The following is a 20,561-nucleotide window of genomic DNA, read 5'->3' as shown; positions in this document are numbered from 1 at the left end:
CCCCCATTCACTCGGTGTGAGTGAGGAAAACTGGTGCCCAGTTAGATGAGTTGGGTCCTGACTGTGTGGCACTTTATTATTATTATTAATTATTTATTATTATTATTATTATTAGTTTCAGGTATACAAAGCTAGGTAAGTTAGACATTTACACCCCTTACAAAGTGATAACTGCCCCCAATCTACTACCCCTCTAACATCATATATAACTGTCACAGTACCATTGACTCTATCTCCTATGCTGTGCTTTACATCCCATAACCATATATATATATATATGTATATATATATATATATATAATTGACATTCAATATTATTCTATTTCAGCTTCAGGTGTACACCGCAGCGGTCAGGCATCTACACAGTCCATGAAGTGATCTCCCTGATAAGTCCAGCACCCATCTGGCACCCTACAAAATCTTTACAACATTATTAATTATATTCCCCATACTGTATTTCACATCCCCATGACTACATTGTGACTACCAATTTGTACTTTCTAAGCCCTTTACCTTCTCCCCCATTCCCACTCCCCTCCCATCTAGCAACAGTTTTTTTCTCTGTATCTATGAGCCTATTTCTGTTTTATTTATTCATTTATTCTGTTCTTTAGATTCCACATATAAGTGAGATCATATGGTATTTGTCTTTCTCAATCTGATGTATTTCAGTTAGCATAATGTCCTCTAGGTCCATCCATGTTGTTGCAAATGGTAAGATTTTATTCTTTTTTATCGCCAATACTCCAATGTACAAATGTACCACAGTTTCTTTATCTAATCATCTACTGATGGGCATTTCAGTTGTTTCCATATCTGGCTATTGTGAATAGTGCTGCAATAAACATAGAGATGCATATATTTTTTCGAATTAGTGTTTTGGATTTCCTTTGGATAAATACCCAGGAATGGAATTGCTGGGTCATAAGGTAGTTCTATTTGTAATTTTTTGAGGAACCTCCATACTGTTTCCTAGTGGCTGCACCAATCTGCAGTCCCACCAACAGTGCACCAGGGTTCCCTTTTCTCCACATCCTCACCAGCACTTGTTGTTTGTTGATTTATTGATGATAGCCATTCTGACCGGAGTGAGGTGACATCTCATTATGGTTTCTATTTGGATTTCTCTAATGATTTGTGATGTTGAGCATCTTTTCATATACCTGTTGGCCATCTGTATGTCTTCTTTAGAGAAATGTCTCTTCATGTCCTCTGCTTGTTTTTTAATTAGATTGTTCTCTTTTTTTTTGGTGTTGAGTTGTGCAAGTTTTTTTTTTAATAAATTTTGGATATTAACCCCTTATCAGACATATCATTGGCAAATATCTTCTCCCATTCAGTAGGATGTCTTTTTGTTTTACTGATGGTTTCCTTTGCTGTGAACAAACTTTTTAGTTTGATGTAGTTGTGTGGTACTTTTGAAGCTAGGCACAAGACCCTCTAATGACATGCATCAAGTGACATGTGAGGGACGCACCCGCACACATACAATCCACAGATCAAAAATACCCTCCTACCAAGGCCTCTTGCCTCCTACAGTCCCCACATGACAGTGACTCTGCCAATGCAATTTTCCCAATGTATGTATTGCAGGGGGAAGACGAGTATATCGGGTGATTTGTTATAACATTTCACTCATTGGGATCTCCCAATCTTAACTTTCCCTAGGTGGAACACACTTAGTTTCCTTTAGTTAGTTGAGCTGAGAGCCAAGTTATCAATTTAACTATTCGTATCTTACTGTAGGACCAACAGGCACAGGATCGCTATGCAACCTGGTGCCTGTATTTCTCCACAGGTGTACCCCTATGCTTACCTCCTTCTGGGGAATTAACAAAACTGAGGAACTCCTGACAGAGAATGTAATGGAAACACAGGTTGGTTTTACAGAAGAAAGGTAGCCGGTATTTTTCCAACCAGGTCAACAATCCTTTGTATTTTGCAATCTAGAGTCCAAACAAAATAGGAAAAGAGAAACGGAACTGAACTGCTAAGAAATGCAACTGAGCAAGGCAATAAATAACATCACACTCGCAGCATCTAGCCCAGAGGAGAGGCGCGTTGATTGAAAATAGTATCTAAGGGGAGTGGAGACTTGGGCTGAGGCACCCAAAGGACTGAACGGATTGGTAGGAAAAAATAGGACTGGTCTTTCATAAAAAAAAAATGTTCCTTAGTCCTGGGTGAAATTGTTTTAAAAAAGATCTAAGTTTTGCTTCATAGAAAAGAAGCAGAAGGGATTTGGGTCTGTGGTGTCGAATCATCACTCTATGCAACTTGCTTGTTTGTGAGCAGACTTCTAATTTTTCACAGGCTGCCAGCCCGTATCAACTGCACAACAGGTACAAAAACTCACACATAACATCCTTTAGAATATGGGATGGATCCCTGAGAGACGGAAGCCACCAGAGACGGGAGGGGGGAAAAATAAAATTGTTAAGTTTCAGAGTTCTCCTAGGGAAACCAGGTATAAGAATCTGGAGTGTCTTTCTCAGCTTTCCAGATCCCAGAGATAAAAGTTGTGAGCAGGGCTTACGGTGACCTTTCTAATCCCACATGACACGGGTAGGGCATGGGGAAGCCATTGGTTAAGTCTAAGGTCTACACAGCAGACAAGGAGAACAGGAAGGGGGAGAAGGAGAAGAGAAAGACAATGGACATGGACAAGGAAAAAAGATATAAAGAGAGAGACAGTCTCTGGAGAATGGTTGAGTAATCATTAGGAATTGCAGAGTGGCATCTTACCTTGAGCTACACCTTACAATGCAAAATTATCACTCTGTGGCCCATGGGCTGCCACTTCCCGTGCCACAGCCATGGCAGACATTACCAATCAATTCCCAGGCTCTTTCTGGCTTAGGTGTGGCCTCAGAGTTCTTCCAAACACAGTGCTCCAAGCATCTACTACCCAATGGTCACAGTGGGCATGAGAGATGAATCCCATTTGCGAACCATGGATTAGAATATAAAGGGAAGAATTCACCAGCATCGCTTGCCCAGGTGGGAAAAATGCAAAAAAAAGAAATGTCTACCTGGATTGATACTGTTTGTTCTATGTGCTCGCTTCATAGTTCCTTCCAGTCACCCTCTGTGTCTCTTCTCCTCCCTCACCCAGTTGCGCTTCAAATTCAGCTCCGTCTTCCCCCACCACAAACCTTCTGCCATTCAAGAATCTTACTCACCATGTCATGAGGTATTTCTGGCCACAAGCTCCACTGTGCATTTTCAACTGTGTAAAATGGTGTCTGACCAAAGACCTGAAAAACAAAGCTAGGAAACAGCCAAAGGGGTAGAGCTTCCCATCACAAATACATCACGGTCCATTTGCAGCCACAGGGGAAGGACGGTTCCACTGCTTTCCTATTTCAAGGGATATCAATTCTTAAATTTATTCCACTAAATCAACTAGTCTCGCTCAAAAACACCCCAAATAGACTAAATTGCAAGATTCATTTCTCTTTTGGCTCTGCCCTGACCTGACCTGGGAGTTGCCTCGCCTGTGTGTGCAAAGGCCAAACAAAGCCCATAATATGATAAGGCGTTTACTTTGTGTATTGCATTATTCATTTTTCCATGGACTTAGCCAAAGTAAAGGCCTAAAACCCTTTCATAAAGAGAAACAGCTTTGGATTTGTCTAAGCTCTTGAGCTGGAGAAAGCAGAGAGGAGGGAGGATATGAGGATTAGGGGTACAAATTTTACTTATGGGGGCATTAAGAGTGTCCAACACTGATAGATAATTCTAGACTACTGTTCTCTTTTGTCATGGAGCAGGGTCTGTGACGTAGGCAACCAGCTCTGAGACTGATGGGAAAGGGCTTCTGTGATAATAGGTATCTAAGCTTAGCAGTCTCACTGTAGGCACAAAATATCTCAAAGCATCCTAAAGTATTTGTGATAAACTAGAGGGGCTGAAGCCCCCACTCCTGGCTGAGCTCTCAGCACATCATGTCAGTCTGACCATCTCCCCAAGGCTAGCAGTCCCCAACTTTTGTCAGTCCGTGGCCCCGTCTTCGTCTCCCCTTTGTCCTTGGCTGTAGGTATCAAAGGAAGGTGATAATGGAGTCTATAACGGAGACTTGGTGCTCAGTGACTGCTCTCTGCCCTGCACCCAGAAATAAATTATTTCTGCTCCTGCAGAAATAAATGTTCTCAAATGAAAGTCTAATCATGAAGGGTTACTTAAAACCCTTCAATGGGCCTCTATCGCCTTCAGGATGACGTCCAAACCCCTAAGCAGCCTGTCTGCTCTCCGAGGCCTGGCTTAGCCTGGCTGTGCGGCCTCATCTCTTGCTCTCACAACAGTTGTCTGCCTCTCACCGTGTTTCCTTCAGCCCAAGTTACGTACAGTTTCCCCCAAAGTGCCATAGGATTGGACTCCTTGCTGCTTTGACCTGCTCTGTTCTGTCTGTAACGCCTTTGCTTCTCTTGCTACCCGACCCCTCGGTCTTTCCTCCTACTTCTTTACCCACCGTTCTCTCCCCTATTCTCAAATACCTAGTCTTCCTTCAAGACTTGGCTTGTGTCACCTCTTCTCTGACACGTTTCCCGACTCTTCCAGGTAGAAGTGGCCTCTCCCTCAAGCCTCCTAGAGACCTCTGTCATGTCTCTCACACCCGTTTTTGTACTCCCCTTGAATATCAGTATCTCGTATTTGACTGGCAATTCCTTGAGGACAAAGATTGTATCATTAATATTTGTGTCCCAGTGCTAAGCCCAGTGGCTGGCACAGAGTGACTACCTAAAAAGTGTTTGTGGGATAATAGGATATTTTCCCCCCCAGTTGTATGAAATGGCACCTTTTAACAGGTGGCATTCCATGGGAAGGGGTGCCCTGAAATGCGCCACAATTTATAACGCGCCTTGGTAGGATGTTGCCAAAGATGTAACCCAAAAAGACGCACAGTAAGTCTAGATTTGGGTTTAAAGAATATTTTGACGTTTTTTGGTTTGTTTTATATGTTGAGACAATATATCGGTTAGATTCCAGGGACTAACTTAGTAATTGTTATGTGCTAAACACTTGGTGAGGGGGGCTAGAGCGTACTGAATAACCCACAGTCCTTGTCTGGCAGGAATTCACCATCTCATCATCCAGTGGGGGAGGCACACACGTAAAGCACAAGGGAGCTGCAAAGTGCTAGGGGCACCAATAGAGGGAGAAATAAGTTTGATTGGGAGGACCTCAGAATTCCTAAGAACAGGACTTAAGGAGAGATTTGAAAAATGGTTAAAATGTTGGTAAGTGGAACTCAGAACACAGCTAAAGAGAGGTGCAGGGGGGGAGAAGACCAGGTGTACTCGCCAGGTAGAGCACTGGGTCCCAGCAGAGGGTATGATGTGCCCGCAGAGGTAGTTTAGGAGGCTGGGGATTTGGGATATTGGCAAGTTCCTGGAGGTTTTACAGGAGGTTCTGATTCATGTTTAGTTGCTCAAATTAAAATAGTTTTAATTTGGTGAGGGGTTTGTTTTATTTTATTTATTTTATTTTATTTTATTTTATTTTAAAAAAGGCACTCAGCTCAGTGAGAGTCACTATTCAGCTGTTGGTGAAGCGTGGACATTTAAGTCTGAGCATGCTTACCGGGAGAGAAAGAAATGTGTTGAAAAAATCGACAAAGATTTCATCCTCCAGCAGAATTATGAGATTTGTAGATTTGATTATTTCTATATGAGGAGAAAAAACAAACAAAACGAAACAAAACGCTCATGAACCAGGATTGAACTCAGGATAAGAAAATGAAGCAATTAAACGGGTCATTCCCCATGGCCAAATCTCAGCATGGATCATCTATCTCAATTTCTCTGCCTCTCTAGGACTCTCTTCTGCAATATCACTCTGCTTACACAGCCCCATCTGTGGGGGGCTCACTGCCTCGCAGGGCTGCCCATCCCATGTGTGAAGATATGCAACGTTTAGGAAGATTTTCCCTGTTATGAACTGCTGTCCATTATCACCTTTCCATTTATAGAAATTCTGCCCTCAGAAGCTTGACAGAATTCACCTAAGTCCTCCTAAGTGAGACAACGCTGCCATATTTATAAAGATATCACAGCCTTCTGTTTACCTCCAAGCCCTCTGGCTGGTCACTAAGCAATTCTTCAATCGCTCCTCACATGGCCTCCCTGTCGTCTGGCTCCTTCTTGTTGGCTTGAGCGGTGCCCACAACTCAACAGTCTGCACACTCCCCAGGGAAGAGCACAAACAACCACTGCCTGTATTTCATTGTGGCCGGCAATGGGGTCAGCTTTGGGTACTCTCTCATTACACGATTAACTCCATCATCCTTGATTTATGCAGTCGCTTTTCAGAAACCAAGGGCAGGAATCTACATTGATTCCTGCCAGATTTCAACTTGTGGGTTTGGGCCCAACACTAGAGCCCAACGATGGCTTTTCTGAATATTGATCTGGTCATGCAAAGTATTTTTTATTCCCCTCAGGCTTGATCCTTGCGCTGCTCAAGTTTATCTGAGGAGATAAATGTTGAATGTCACAAAGCCAAGCATGGACACCACAGGTGGACGAGGTGACGCCTCTAAGTTAACTCTAATTCACTGTCTGTGCTCTCAGAGCACAATGTTCAACTAGCGAATAATAAGCTAATTGTTTTATCAATGGCCTAGCATTTTCCCAACACACCCCAAGTTTATCATGAAAGGCTTGTGAAATGAGCAGCCTAAAGACTACACACTAGTCTGATCTGTCAGCCTAGTCAATCGTCTGATGTGAATACTGAGTGCCATTCACAATCCCTCACGGGTCGTTATGACAATATAAGACAACTAAACAAGTCTCCATCACTTTTCCTGATGACACTTGGTGGTTACTGTCCTTGTGTAAAAGAAATAGAAACCCAGACAACCAAACACTATTGTAACAGAGCTGAAGTCAGTTCTCGCCCTCTGTTCCACAGGTATCTACTTTTTTTTTTGCTGTCTAGTGTTATAAATTTTTCTATGTGTTTTATTCTGCCTCCCTCCTCAGGCTTTGCTTTTCTCATTATAAGCATTCCCTGGTTATGCCACATAGATGATTCCAAAATCTATGTTTTTGGTCCCAACTTCTTTCCTTGGCTCTAGTTCTAAATATCCAAGGAGCTATGAGACATTCTCCACAGGGATATCCACCAGCACTTTCATCTCAGCATTTTCAAAGCTGATCTGATCTTTTTTTCTTTCCAACCTGCTCCTTTTCCTGTATTCCCAGTCTCAGCTCATGGGACCACAACGCATCCGATTATCTAAACCAGAAACCTGAAAGCCATCTTCAATTCCTCTCTTGTTCTCTGGTCCTCCCTCTCTCCAGGACTCCCAAGTGCAATGGAGGGCCATGCCCTCTGGTTCCTCCTTCTACACACCTCCTGAATCTGTCCTCTCCTCCCCATCCATAAAGTCACTCCCTTATCTCAGACCTCTATCATCTCTCATCTGACTATTACATCAGTTTCTTAAAATGGCCTCCTTAGGTCCAGCCGAGTGGCGCTTTGGTTAAGAGCTGGCTTGGGACACCAACTCTGAGCAGCAGGGCCCCAGTTCGGATCCCACATGAGGGCCAGTGACACTGCCCTCTACAGCTAAGATGGTGAATAGCAACTTGACCTGGAGCTGGGCTGCCATGAGTCACTGGCAACGGTGTAGGCTGCAGCCCCTGTTGTAGTGGGCTGCCATAAGCTACCGTGAGTGGCCAGCAGCCAGCGTGAGCGGCCAAGAGCCACTGTGAGTGGCCATCCAGAGGCAAGTGACCGATCTGCCTCATCCGGGAAGAGCTCAATGATAATACCAACATGGGTCAGTGAAGTGACATCCTCCACAGCTAGACTGAAGAACAAAAGGACAGCAACTTGTCTGTTCCCCTTCCCCCAATTCCCCAGCGCTGTTCCCCTCCCCCAATTCCCCAATAAAATCTTTTAAAAAAAAATGGCCTTCCTAGCTCCAGTCTTTCTGCTTTCTAAGCACTCTCCACTCGGCCACCATAATCTTTTGATGCGATTGTTAAAAACCCTTCAAAGACTCCTCAAAGTTCATCAAAGTAAAGTACAATATCTGAGGCTTGGCCAGATCTGGCTTTTGAGTTCCCTCTCAGGTTCATCTCCTAGCACCCCACACCGTGCTGCCTCCTGTTGGCCAGCCAAGACACTGCCCTCTCTCACTCATGCTGTGTACTCTCACTTCCAACCTCTACGTCTTTGTTCTTGCATTTCCACTGCCTGAAATGTCCTCTCAACCCCAGTCTGCTTCACAAATTACTAGTCATCCAACAAGAACTGGTTTACATAAAATCTTCATAGGGAACCAACCATGGTAGAATCTACAGCAATGGTAAAATTGATCACTACCCCCCACCCCCACATCATCATGATTACATCAACCATGATTACATCTCCCATGATTACAATCAACAAGTCATTGTTTTCATCCATTGCTGTATCTGTCTCCCCCACCAGAATGAACACTAGTGGAGGAGGAACTTGGCCTTTTCATCATTCTTCCTCTAGTCACTAAAAGGGTTTGCACAATGTCTAAGTTCCATAAACGTTGAATGAGTTGCTCTTTCAAGAGAAGACCTTCAATCTTGAGGGCTTTTGTTTGTTTGTCATTCACTGAGCCTGGCATGGATTGGTTTAATAAGATTATTAAGACATCTGAGTACAGGAAAGTAGGATTTGGCAGAAATTTCCCAATTGACTGTGTTCCATAGCTATACACACTGCTGAGGACAAGGGGCTCAACTACGACAGGGCTTGCCATTAACAAGACAGTCTTAATGGGGTTATAGGAACAAGGCTCTCCGCTTCCTCCCCTTCCTCATCCTGCTAGTTCTTCATTCCTGTTTTTCCATTCCCGTCTGTTCTGCCTTCAAACTTCCCAATAAACTGAGAAGGCTTTCAATACTCATTCCACACAATTGTAATACCGACTTGGGAACAAAAGAAATCCTTGGATAATCCCCAACCCCATACTAGCCTTCTCCCTGGAGGAGGTATGGCACACGATGACCTGAGCTGCAGTTTATTTCCTCCCTCGCAGTTGCCCTTAGTTGTCTTATGAGTGGGGTCCTATCTTATCCTCAAAGATAATGGCGGCATAAGGTGGGGGTCGGGGTGGGGACAAGGAGAGACAAGGAAAACAAAGGGTCTGAGTAACAGAAGAGCCACATGTGGTGTCCCCAAATGACTCAGATCCCTTAATGACTGGGAGGATGAGTGGTCTGTCTTATCTGGGAGGCTCAAAGCCTCCGAGCCCCCTCTCTGACTCACCGATATTGCTCATGTTGCCATGCTCTTCTGCCACTGTGACTGATTTGAGGTAGAATTCCCCACAGTCAACAGAACCCCGCTCCTTGTGAACGTGCAGTGACATCTCCTCTAAGAGGTTCCAGATTCCGTCAGCCTTTCCATTCCCTGATCTCCTGGATCCCGTCGAACATACCGGACCCCTCTGTGCTCAGGCCTGTAGTCCATACTATGTTGTGTGCATTGACAGGTTCTTTATCATTGTTGTCCAATTATAAATCCCAAGTTTAAGTTCTGTCTCTTTAACTTGACTTTATGCTTTGGGAAAGCAGGGATTTGTTCATTTATTGGGTCATCAGGAAAGTCATGACATATTTTTCTATGTTTTTCAATGCAAAAATGCATCATGACTTTCCCGATGACACGATATTTCTAATGTTGTCTTTTGGATGGAATAGCCTTCTAGAAAGTTAACAGCTACTCAATGAATATTTAATAACTTGACTTTTCTCTCAGATAAGCTGGAAAATTCAACCCCAAATCAAATTTTGTTTTCCACCCCTTCTCCTCCTTCCCAGATAGTTTCCTCCGGTTGGCTGTGGGTTACTTCATTTTGCCATTGGCTTTGAAAAGGGACAGAATAAACATTAGCTGAATGACTTCAATGAAGACGTTAGAATAGCTGTTTATACTTTGTTCTCATTCAATTCACAGCCCTGCAAAATAGAGATTATTATAGCCTCCTTTCCATTGAAAGATAGTAAATGCAGCAGAGATTTTGTCCCTGCCTATTTGATTCAAGAGCCCATGTCATTTCAAATATGCCAGTAAATCAAACTTCCTTTTCGCATGAAAAGAGCATGTTAATGGACTTAAAATTTTAATCCCTTGGAGTTCCTCCCAATGACCTAATTTTCTGTGTAACTCTTCCTACCACTTCTTGTGTGTATCCTTATATGTTTAATGAGACTTACGTTCCCATAGATGTTATCAAAGAAGAAATAAACAATATCCATATGGAAAGGAGCTATTTAAAAAAAGGCATCCCACATATCTAAGAATTTTATCTGAAGATTTAAACAAAGCCAGTTAATATTTTCATTAAATCACAGGATATACAACTTGAGATTTTCTGTGACCAATTCTGACCCCAAATTTTCTAATCCTGGTCAGTCCTCCTTTCATCTAGACTAGTCAGTCCAGGAAAAATAGAAGCAAGTAGGCCACAATATGGGGAAGAAATCATATTTGTGTTTCATTTTAATTTTTCTCAAGATGATAGTGTTTTTCAACTGTAAACTGGTCTAGGACTACTTAATGGGCTATCATGCCCAGCTCAAAGAAAAGAGCAGAAAATGTTTTACCTGTAGAGAAATAGTCCTAGAAATGAAGAACAACCATAAACGATGAGGAGACAGAATTTCATAGAATGTTTCCAATTCACCAAGGCCTAAAACACCTTTTGAAAGTTAGAAATTTGGAACTCTGCGTGAGTTGCTCACAGAGAACGACTTGTTGGTAAGAGGTCCAGAATATTCTAATATGGAAATTAACTTCTGTGATTCGTTTTTTATTAACTTAAACAGTCTTGAAGGTTAAGTTCTTGTTCACTTCAAAGGTAGGTCCATCATTTTTTGGTTAGTCCAGGCTTTGGGGCTGATTTACCACATTAGGCTCCCTTCTTGCAATGTCACAGGATACACGTAAATGAGCCCAAAGAGGGTGCTAGACACTGACCGTGTCAGGGGCAAGTGCATTCAGTGGGGCTTTGTGTGGTTTTATATTGTGTCACATGTGTCACATGGAAGCGCTCAATAAATATTCATTGAGTGAATGAATGAACATGAACAGGAGGCTGTAATGAGCCATATCATGGTAGAAGAGCAGGCCCGTCACCCTATTTTCAGTCCTGAGTCTCACCTAGAAGCTCTTAAATAAAAAGAAAGCATTTTGCCCTTCAGGGATACCTTGCAGGATTTTTGCAAGTATTTATTGTGAACCTTCTTCCTAATCTTTGTCAGAGAGATCTGCTGCCATTTCCAGGGTAACTGGGATAAAGAAGACTCCCAGAGCTTTGGGAAATCATTGGATGCTGGATCTGATCCAACACAGAGTAAGTATCAGAGCTGAGATGCGAACTCAGGTCTAATTCAAAATCCATTTTAAGCCTTTATGAGAATTTTCTTTGTTACGTTTGTAAATATGCCTTGTTAGGTATTTCAAGTATTTAAAAGAATCATATTTTAAATTCATAATATCGAATGTCTAAAGAACTTTAATTCATAAAATATGGAATTGGTATCTGTTTAGGAGAACTTGATTTATCAAATGTATGATTTTATTGAAAACTAATGAACAAGTGAAACAACTTTAAATAAAATTACTACATTATAATTAATTCCATGTGCCAATTTTAAAAGCTCAATAGTTAATTTTTTAAATGTGTACTGTGATATATTGAATATTAATTACCATCCAAACAACTGCAAGCATTTTTGTTGTTGGCATAAGGCTCTCCCTCAATTTTAGTAAGAGCCCATTAACAATCTTCTGCCTTCAAAGTGAAAAGAAAATTATCAAACTTCCCATAAAACAATTCTGAGTACAGGAACTTACAAGACTTCAGAATGCCTGCCCTGAACTCCTCTAACAAACTCCTACTTATCCTCCAAAACCCAGATCAGAATTTAACGTTCTCTTCATCTATGCTACACCTATAATAGGTTCTTTACTTACTCATTCATGAACCATTTACTGGATGCTTATTATGTGACGAGCTAAAAAGAGCATTTTGATAATTTTCATAAAATTACTAACAAGCAACCATTTTAGCTCAAGGGGGATTTTGACACTGTTGTGTTTTTGAGATACACACATATATCTACCTACCTACCTATCTATCTATTATATGTACTATACATAGATATCATATAGATCTATATATGTGTCTATGTATATTGATCTATAAATATAATCGGTATCTATCAATTGAATACTATGCTTATTCATGTGCACACCTCTAAGAGTAACAGGAAACAAACAGACCTTTATTATGTTTACTGGACAATGCTTGTTTCTGAATTTGTCTGCCCTCCTCTTCCGCCCTCCTCCATTTCTATTAAATTGATAATTCAATACCGAATAGAGAGCAAGTGCCCTTTCCGAGCGCATGTGAAGGTGGTGCCCTCTGGTGGACAGTGGTGAAGATTACACCTTTCTCTCCAAAATTCTATGTGGGTTTTTAGTTTTTGTTTCTCCCCCAATTTATCTTCTGCTGGTTTTACATTTCAAAGTTTAGGATTACTATCAGAGTGCCCATACATACTGTGAAGTGGAAATACAGAAAGGGCCGTATGATCTAAACAGCAAGCCTTTCCATGCCACCATTCTATCAGGCCTCAGTAATAATTCTTTGTGGCTTTGTAGGTCCCTGTTAATATTTATTAATTTACCTAAAAGATACATGCTGTGAGACATAATATTTGGAGGCACTAATCTACTACAAGACTAGCTCATCAGTATCTAACAGAACCTCAAAAGTACTCAGAAACGGGACAGATCTGTCAACAAGCAGCTTTGGTAATTCTTCAATTTTTACCTTTGTAGAGAGAGAATATCTTGAAATATTAATATTTGGGCTTTGTTTTCCTGCCCTTCCATTATAACTTCCTCTACTTAGTGAAAGATACTGCCTCAAGATGAGGTCCGATTGTAATAGCAAAAAAATATCAATTTTTAGGTTAAAAAAAATAAAACATATGCTCTTAACATCAAAAAGAGGAGGCCTGAGTGAAGTTGAAAACAGCTTTGCCATATCACTAAAAAAGGATGTAGAAAAAAACAAAAACAAATTCCCTACCACTAGAGGAGGTTCAACTACTCTACAGGAAGGGGGAGAGGCAAGGCTGGGCAAAGATCCCCAAGGTTGTGGGGTAGAAACAAGGAGATGGGACCTGGAGAGACAACCAAGAACAGAGCAGAACCTACAGGGGAAACTGCTGAGCTCTACTGGTCACCAGGACCAAGGCGAAGCACAGACGCTTAACTAAGGGCCTGAACTCCACAGGCCTGGAGGCCCCAGCTTCCCAAGGTGGGCAGACAAGGCACATCCTGTGCATGTGAGGGCCGCGCAGCTCACGGTAGCTAGGGACCTGAAACAGGGCCCCATCTAAAAACCACGGGGAAGCACCTCTTCCCTTTGCAATAATTCCCAATGCTCCCTAAACCAGAGGGCAGAGGCCCCAGACAATATTGCACCTTAACTCTTGATCCAGAAAATTAACAAGGAAACGTAGGGCCAGAATCAAAGGAAAAGGGATACATATAGAAGTAGTTCCTAAGAACTAGAAGCAAAAGGAGAGCTAGAGGGATGATGACCGTCTAGAATTCCTGCCCCAGCCTCACTCTGTCCTAAGCCTCGATATTTTAGCCGTGACCAGGCAGGAGTAAGGGAAGATTGACAGGTTCTCCATCTCCTGGGGGCAGCAGGGAGAGAAGCAGAATGTGGAACAAAGACCTTCTTTTGCAAGCCCCCCACAATTTACCTCTACTCTTCAGAATTCCACCTCCCTCGACACCCAGCTATAGCATTATGTGACATAGCAAAATATCCAGCTACTTGAAGCCAATTTCTTATCCTTTTTGAGTTTTAGATTATCATCTATAAACTAACCTGATGGGGTAATTGAAGGATTAAAAAGAAAAGTACATGGAATAAACAAGCCATTGGATTTTATTGTACATGAGAACAGGAAACAGTCCAGGTGAGAAGACTACTTAGAAATTGATCGAGGTGTGCAGAGCAATGGGCTGATGTACCCAGGTAGGAGAACGTGACAGGCTGTACTCGGGGACACAGAGACAGAGACATCTTGGAAGCTGACGAGCCCTTTGGAGCCTCATGATGTGCAGGGCGTGGCTCTGTTCTAGTAGACCCTGCAGAGGAAATTGTCTCTAAGGATTGTGATGATGGTGTCACGGTACCACATAGGTCCAAACTCATCAAAATGTATACATTAAACATGTGCAATTTTTTTGTATATTAAGTATACCTCAATAAAGCTGGATAAAAGGATCTGGCTTTCCTTTGGATAAATCATAAGGTCATCAAAATAAAGAACTCAGTAACTGTTCTGTGAGTTCCATATATTCAAAATAGCAGTTCAGGTTTAGTATGAGTGTTGAAGAGATCTAGAAAGAGAAAGGATGAGGAGGTGGCTGTTATGATAGGTAAATTATTACGATGTACTAAAGCATGCAAGTGCATATGATGTACTCAATGTGACTAGTTGGTATTCTGTGGTGGGTGAAGGGTATTTATAAAGACCCAAAGGTGGGATATAGTACATTGATTTTATGTTCTCCTGGAGGGAAGTCAGGGGTGCAGAGAGGAGCTGGGTGGACAGATTGCCTTGGCTGGGGTTGAGGAGAGTGAGGGAGGTAGGGAAGTACTTGGGGAGCTGAGAGCGAAGGTCATAGTCACATGCCTCTTGTGTGTCCTTCACCTTTCATCAGCACGCTGCTCAACAAATGAGACTGAGAGAAGCCAGGAGGGGAGAAGGGGACATGCCTATCCCAACTGCTGCCTCAGATGGGACCTCTGAAGAAAGGTCACCTGGTCCTCCTCTCTGACAGTTCCACCTCCCTCGATTTCTCAACCAGGTGTTCTGAAATGCACAGCTGACAGGAACCACTCCAGACTCACTCAGGTTCAGACATCAACAAATGTAACAATACCACAGAAAGGAGACGCCATAAATCCATATCATCAAAATGGCAATGAAAGCCACATGCCAGCAGAAGAAGGTGGTGACAAATATCATGTCATTTTTGTCATCGTCCATCCATTGATGGCCCGAGATTGGTTTGTACAGCATAAAGCCTATCTGAATAAGCCAGGAGCCTATGAGCATATAAAAAAAGGCCTTCATGACGCCGAGCTGTGGCACGTCGGGAGCCCACAGCTCTGCAGTGACCACCAGTGTCAGCAGGAAGATGGCCTGGGTGAGCAGGAGGTGAGACTGCAGTTCCACGCCTTCCGAGTCCTGCACGTGAGACACCATCAGGGGAAGAAGCAGAAACAGGCCCAGGGCTTGGGCCCCTCGCTCCAGGGCAGCACACCTCTGGGGCAGCAGGTTCTGACTCACCACATCTATGCACCCACTCAGGAAGAAGGTCATATAAAGAGTGAGATGCTGCCACTGTTTGCGGTACAAGAAGCTTCTCTGATGATATAGCTTGCTGATAAGCACGAACTGTCCATGAATGGCATAGAGCTCTTGGGCTACTAAAATGCAGGCGCTCAGTATTTTCATCAACCCAACATAGTGGATTTGCCGCAGCCTGGCCCATTTTCCTTGGCTCTGGCGATGGCGTGGCAGGTGCTGGACGGTGCAGCTGCATATCAAGGCCCTGAAAACAAGTCGTGCGTGGTAAAGTCCGTAGAAGAAGAGAGACAGCCCCGGGTACAGATGACCCTCAAAGCCTCCCATGGAACTGAAGGTAGATCTGACCAAAGGTGGAGGCAAAAGGCCCAGGAATGGCCACCTCAGGCTCTCGATGTGGAGAGAGCTTTCTAAGGCCGACTTATATCCTCTATCCAGCTCACTGCATCCACATACAGAAGGGAAATGGTTTTGGAGGAAACCCAAACTTATGGTGGGGTGGGTGTCATGGTTTCCGTTCTGGTCTTCAGCTCTGCTTCATTGATAACTAACCAACTGTTGCCAAATAATGAAATAAGCACATTCTCCAGCACAATGCCTGGGCATCTGCCATCTTCAGAGACTATGTTACAGGCCCCTCCCCCCTTCCTCTCCTCCCACTTGTCCTTGACACCAATGCTACCTTTCTTACTTCCCTCCCAAATTCACAGAACATAAGGAAGAACTCAGACAAAGCATGGAGAACATCCCTTACGATTCCTCACATAACCTCCTGCAAACAACTAGGTATGAATGCATTCCTCTGGGTATAAAGAGGCTTAAGAGCCACAAGTAAACAAACATACACAGTGTCCAATTATTTGAGGATTGCCAGAAAAATGTTCATTCCTGAGAAGCCCAGGTTTAACATTATTTGGGGATGTATTGGTACGATTGGCATCTGAATCAATGCATTCAGAAGAGTAGATCACCCACATCACTGTGGGTGGGTTTTGTCGGGTCTGTTGAAGGCCTGAATGGAACAAAAGGCAGAGGAAGAAAGAATTGGATCACCTTCCTTCTGACCTGTCTACTGAGCTGGGACATAGTTCTCCCCCTGCCCTTGCACTGGGATTTGCACCATCAGCTCCCCTGGTTCTCAGGTCTTCAGCCTCCGAGTGCAATGACACCACCAGGTCTCTAGCTGGAGACAGCAGATGGTGGGACTTCTGTCTCCATAATCATAGGAACCACTTCCTCATCATAAATCACATATATCCTATGGGTTCTCTGACAAATACAAACACGGAAGCGCTCTGACAAATACAAACACGGAACTTCAAAAATGTAATTGCAGGTGGAAATAGAATGTCACAAAATAAGAATATACTGTATGATTCCATATAGAGAAAAATTCAAAAACACACAAGACTGAACAATGTGAACATGAATGTGGAACTACAAACAAAATTCAGGAAAAGGGTGGCCTCTGAGAGGGGAAGGATAGGATAGATCTGAGAGGGACTCATGAGACATTGAAAATGATGATGATGTTTTTCTGTTCTTACAGCTGGTGGGAGCACAGGAAGGAGTGTTGATTGTATACCAACTCTGTATAGTTTATGTGCCTTCTACAAATGTTATTTTGTATCTACTCAACATTAAGTTGGTTTTTTTTAAATTTTATTGGGGAACAGCATGTTTTTCCCAGGACCCATCAGCTCCAAGTCAAGTAGTTGTTTCAATCTAGTTGTGGAGGGTGCAACTCAGTGGCCCATGTGGGGATTGAACCAGCAACCTTGGTGTTATGGGCACTGTGCTCTAACCAACTGAGCTGACTGGCCACCCCAACGTTAAGTTTTTTTTAAAGAAATAAGAAGACTAAGCAGAAGTGTTATGTGGGTAAGTGAGATAATACCTAACAAATGTAATTTGGGATAAGAAGGTGGGAAGACAGCTGTTTGCAACGGGGCTCTCCCAAATGCCATAACGTTGTTCTTTAGGACCTCGACACTATATATATCATTCTACAACTGGGTTTTTTTCACTCAGTCATAGAATGTGTTGGAGACAGAACCACCTTGTTATGTAGAGGTACTGCTCACACCTTTTACTGTCATATTCTTTATCTAGTTCTTTATCGATGGACATGTTGGTGCATCTGGTTTTTTGAAACCAACAATGCTCAACAAATATTCTTCTTTAGGGTAGGTAACCATAAATGACATTTCTGAGTCATAAGATTATTCCTCTTTCTGAGTTTTAATAGATAGTGATAAATATTCCTTTTTTTTTTTTTTAGTTTACAGATAGTGATACATCTCCCTTCCAAGTGGTGATACCAATTTTCACTCACCCCCCTCCCCACACACAGCTTATTAACCAACTAGTTCTCTGGGCTCCCCATCCCCACCCATTGCCCTTGTCCAGGCATCACCAGCTTGCATTGTTGTAACATCTCTTAACTGGGTTCCAAACCTCATCTATTCCGTCCACACTGCAGTCAACAGAGAGCTAATCAATTCTCCAGTGGCATCCCATTGCCCTTAGAATAAGCTTGAAGATGCCTCTTGCTTTGGCTTGACCTCATTTCCAGTCCCTTCCCACATGTGCCATTGTCTCCAGACATATCAGAAGCTTCCAGTTTGGACTGGAATGGTCTTCCTGTTCTATATTCTTTCTCTATCTGGGAAACTCCTTTCTCCTTCAAGGCTCAGCTCAAGCACTGCCTCCTCCCAAAGATGTGCAACTCATAACATCTTTACTGTTACACTTGTCGCTCTTTTTCACCACTTTTTATTTTACTGGGAAGTCTTTGAAGTTAGAGAGCATATCCGTATTCTCTGTCTCTTTAGAATCTAGCCCCATGCCTAGAGATGCTCAATGAATGGTTGATGGATGAATGAATGAATAAATGGACTATCAAATGAATGTATGGTCTCTATCCTAAAATGCTTTATAATCTAGTTATGAAGACAGAACAGATTCATACAAATGATGCAAGGTCACGAATGCTAAGAGCTAAAGCTAAATAATGGGGAGAAATGATCAGAGCTACTAAATTAGAGAATTTTATCTTTGGCTCTTTTGTCCTTGGACACAGGAGTGGCAGAATGAAAGGACGTGGGTGACTTCACATAATATAACCACTTAGCCAGAGAGACACAGACTCTTTTGCATAAACCCTTTACTAGTGTTTGTCCTCCCTAAAAAACATTTTCAGCATATGTTCCCTTATCACCTTCCCTCCATGAAAATTTAATACCATAGATATACTGTATATTTTATGTCCTGTGGCCCTTTGGAGTGCCACAAACCATTGTAGTATCTAAAATCACAACTTTTCAACCTCTTGGGAGTGAAATTGCCCCCATTGAGGGAATGTGGTGTAAAACCAAGGGCAGAGCATGATACTGGCAAATAGCTTGGTGATGCAGCACAAAGCTTATCTTCAAAGAATATCTGTCTTTTAATAATAGGCAAGGAGGATTCATTAGTGTGGGGTAGACTAGATGGCCTCAAAGGTTCTACTAAATCCTGCACGTGTGGCCGTCAGACCCCACAGAGCCCATGGGGGAAAGTCCTGGAAACGAATTTAATTAGGGAACTAATTAAACTCATTAGGAAACTAATGTGGAGTTGTGGAGGTTTCATAAAATGTTGTATTTTAAACCAGGTTATATATATATATATATATATATATATATATATATATATATATATATATATATAAATTACTTTAAGTTGGTTAATCCTAGGGCTCTATGAGACCATAGAGCGTATTTCTTTTAAACCCCTCCTTTCACAGAGGATGAAACTGAAGTCTGGAGAGAAGTGACCCACAGGGCAGTGGCTTAGTGGTAACAAAGTATACGCTGAATACTCAGTCACAAGCTGACGGTCCACAGGAAGTTTAAGAAGACGCCAGGTCAGCATGAGGCAAATGTGTAAGTGGCCAAGGCTGTGAGCCTCCCTTCCCAGCCAGCCCCTTGGCTGACAGGGCCTCCAGGCCACAGAAAGTCCAGCTTTCCAGCCGTCTCACTGGCTGGAGCTTATCTGTCCCACTCTGCCCATCGGCTCAGTGGTACTGTTAAGAGAAGAGGCCAAATGTGAGGTTCCCACAATTGGGGGACAAGGAGAGTCAGCATCACATGGATGGAATCGTCTCTCCAGGAACATCCCACCCTAAGAGGTACTTGGTGTCACACGTGCACCCGCCATTAAAATGCCCACTCGAATGCACCAAGGCTAGACATGGCTGCAAAGAGCTGTGAGCGAATCAGTTATTTTGAAGCTGGGCTTCCTGGTAGAAGGATGTGTTGGCTGAAGAAGGAGTGACTGTTCAACATGGAGTCCAGAAACACAGATACTTAGAAGCAAGAATTTATCTGTCTTTACTCAGTGCCACCCAAGGAGAAAGATTCGATCTGGGAGAAAATAATTGCACTATGACAGAAGTGAAATCATTTTGGAAAAGGGACCATTTGTCAAGCTATTCCTTTACCTGCTTTATTTTTCCCACAAGTTCACTTAGTTATCTGTGTTCTGAGTTGATGTGCTGAGCCAAAGTTATCCCTAGCTACCTTGATCCCATGGCAAGGGGCGGGGGTGGGGCCCTGCTGTGGGGAGCACGGATGGTTGGTAGGGGGTATCTCATTAGCAGGCACGAGTAATTCCATCACTGGAATGACATATCCTCTAATGTTAATGAATAAATTGGCCTTCTGGTTTATATATCGGTGTCGATCAGTCTTTCGGAACCTAAACAGGCTGATAAAATTGAGTTTCTGGATCTGTAAAGCTGAGGTCTTGGTCCCACTGAGCTCCCTGTGAGCCCCAAGTCATGCCCCGCCCTACTTTCTGCCATCCCAGCGACAAGAATTTCCTAATACTACGCAGATCACATATTTACATTTAAAGGAGACACCCCAGTACCACCACCACCTTAACTCACTTTATTTCAACTCAGTGAATGTGTATGAACGACCTATAGTCAGGCAGACATTATACTATAATCTGGTATTAAAAAGATGAATAAGACATGGCAACTACTTTTAAGCAACCCAAAAGCCGTACCTTGCCACTCAAAGTGTGGCCCACAGGCCACCAGTGTCGGCATCGCCTGGGAGCTTGTTAGAAATGCAGGCTCCCAGGCCCCCTGGTAGGCCATCGGAATCTGAATCT

The 20,561-nt window shown here is 42.9% G+C and overlaps 2 protein-coding genes across 2 annotated transcripts in view; both read right to left on the bottom strand.

The window, feature by feature from the left end:
* RGSL1 (regulator of G protein signaling like 1) overlaps positions 1–9,361 on the bottom strand; it is a 65,917-nt gene extending 56,556 nt beyond the window's left edge. Inside the window, exons 1-4 of the mRNA XM_019635441.1 lie at positions 9,259–9,361; positions 5,584–5,666; positions 3,183–3,257; positions 1,817–1,946 (exon numbers count right to left, since the gene is read on the bottom strand). Coding sequence (XP_019490986.1) covers positions 1,817–1,946; positions 3,183–3,257; positions 5,584–5,666; positions 9,259–9,361 — 391 coding nt within the window. The remainder of the gene's footprint in view (positions 1–1,816; positions 1,947–3,182; positions 3,258–5,583; positions 5,667–9,258) is intronic.
* A 5,590-nt stretch (positions 9,362–14,951) lies between these two features.
* Positions 14,952–15,725, bottom strand: LOC109379126 (transmembrane epididymal protein 1-like). The gene has a single exon (XM_019635468.1). The coding sequence runs from the start codon at positions 15,723–15,725 to the stop codon at positions 14,952–14,954; it is 774 nt and encodes a 257-aa protein (XP_019491013.1).
* Positions 15,726–20,561: the final 4,836 nt, after the last annotated feature.

Source organism: Hipposideros armiger, unplaced genomic scaffold (assembly GCF_001890085.2).
Source record: "Hipposideros armiger isolate ML-2016 unplaced genomic scaffold, ASM189008v1 scaffold_22, whole genome shotgun sequence".
In the NCBI taxonomy this organism is placed as follows: Eukaryota; Metazoa; Chordata; class Mammalia; order Chiroptera; family Hipposideridae; genus Hipposideros; species Hipposideros armiger.
Note: the sequence above shows the minus strand (reverse complement) of the source record. Positions and strands in the feature narration are given on the sequence as shown.

Coding starts and splice junctions, on each gene's coding strand:
- LOC109379126 (XM_019635468.1), bottom strand. CDS start 15,725: ATGGGAGGCTTTGAGGGTCATCTGTACCCGGGGCTGTCTCTCTTCTTC.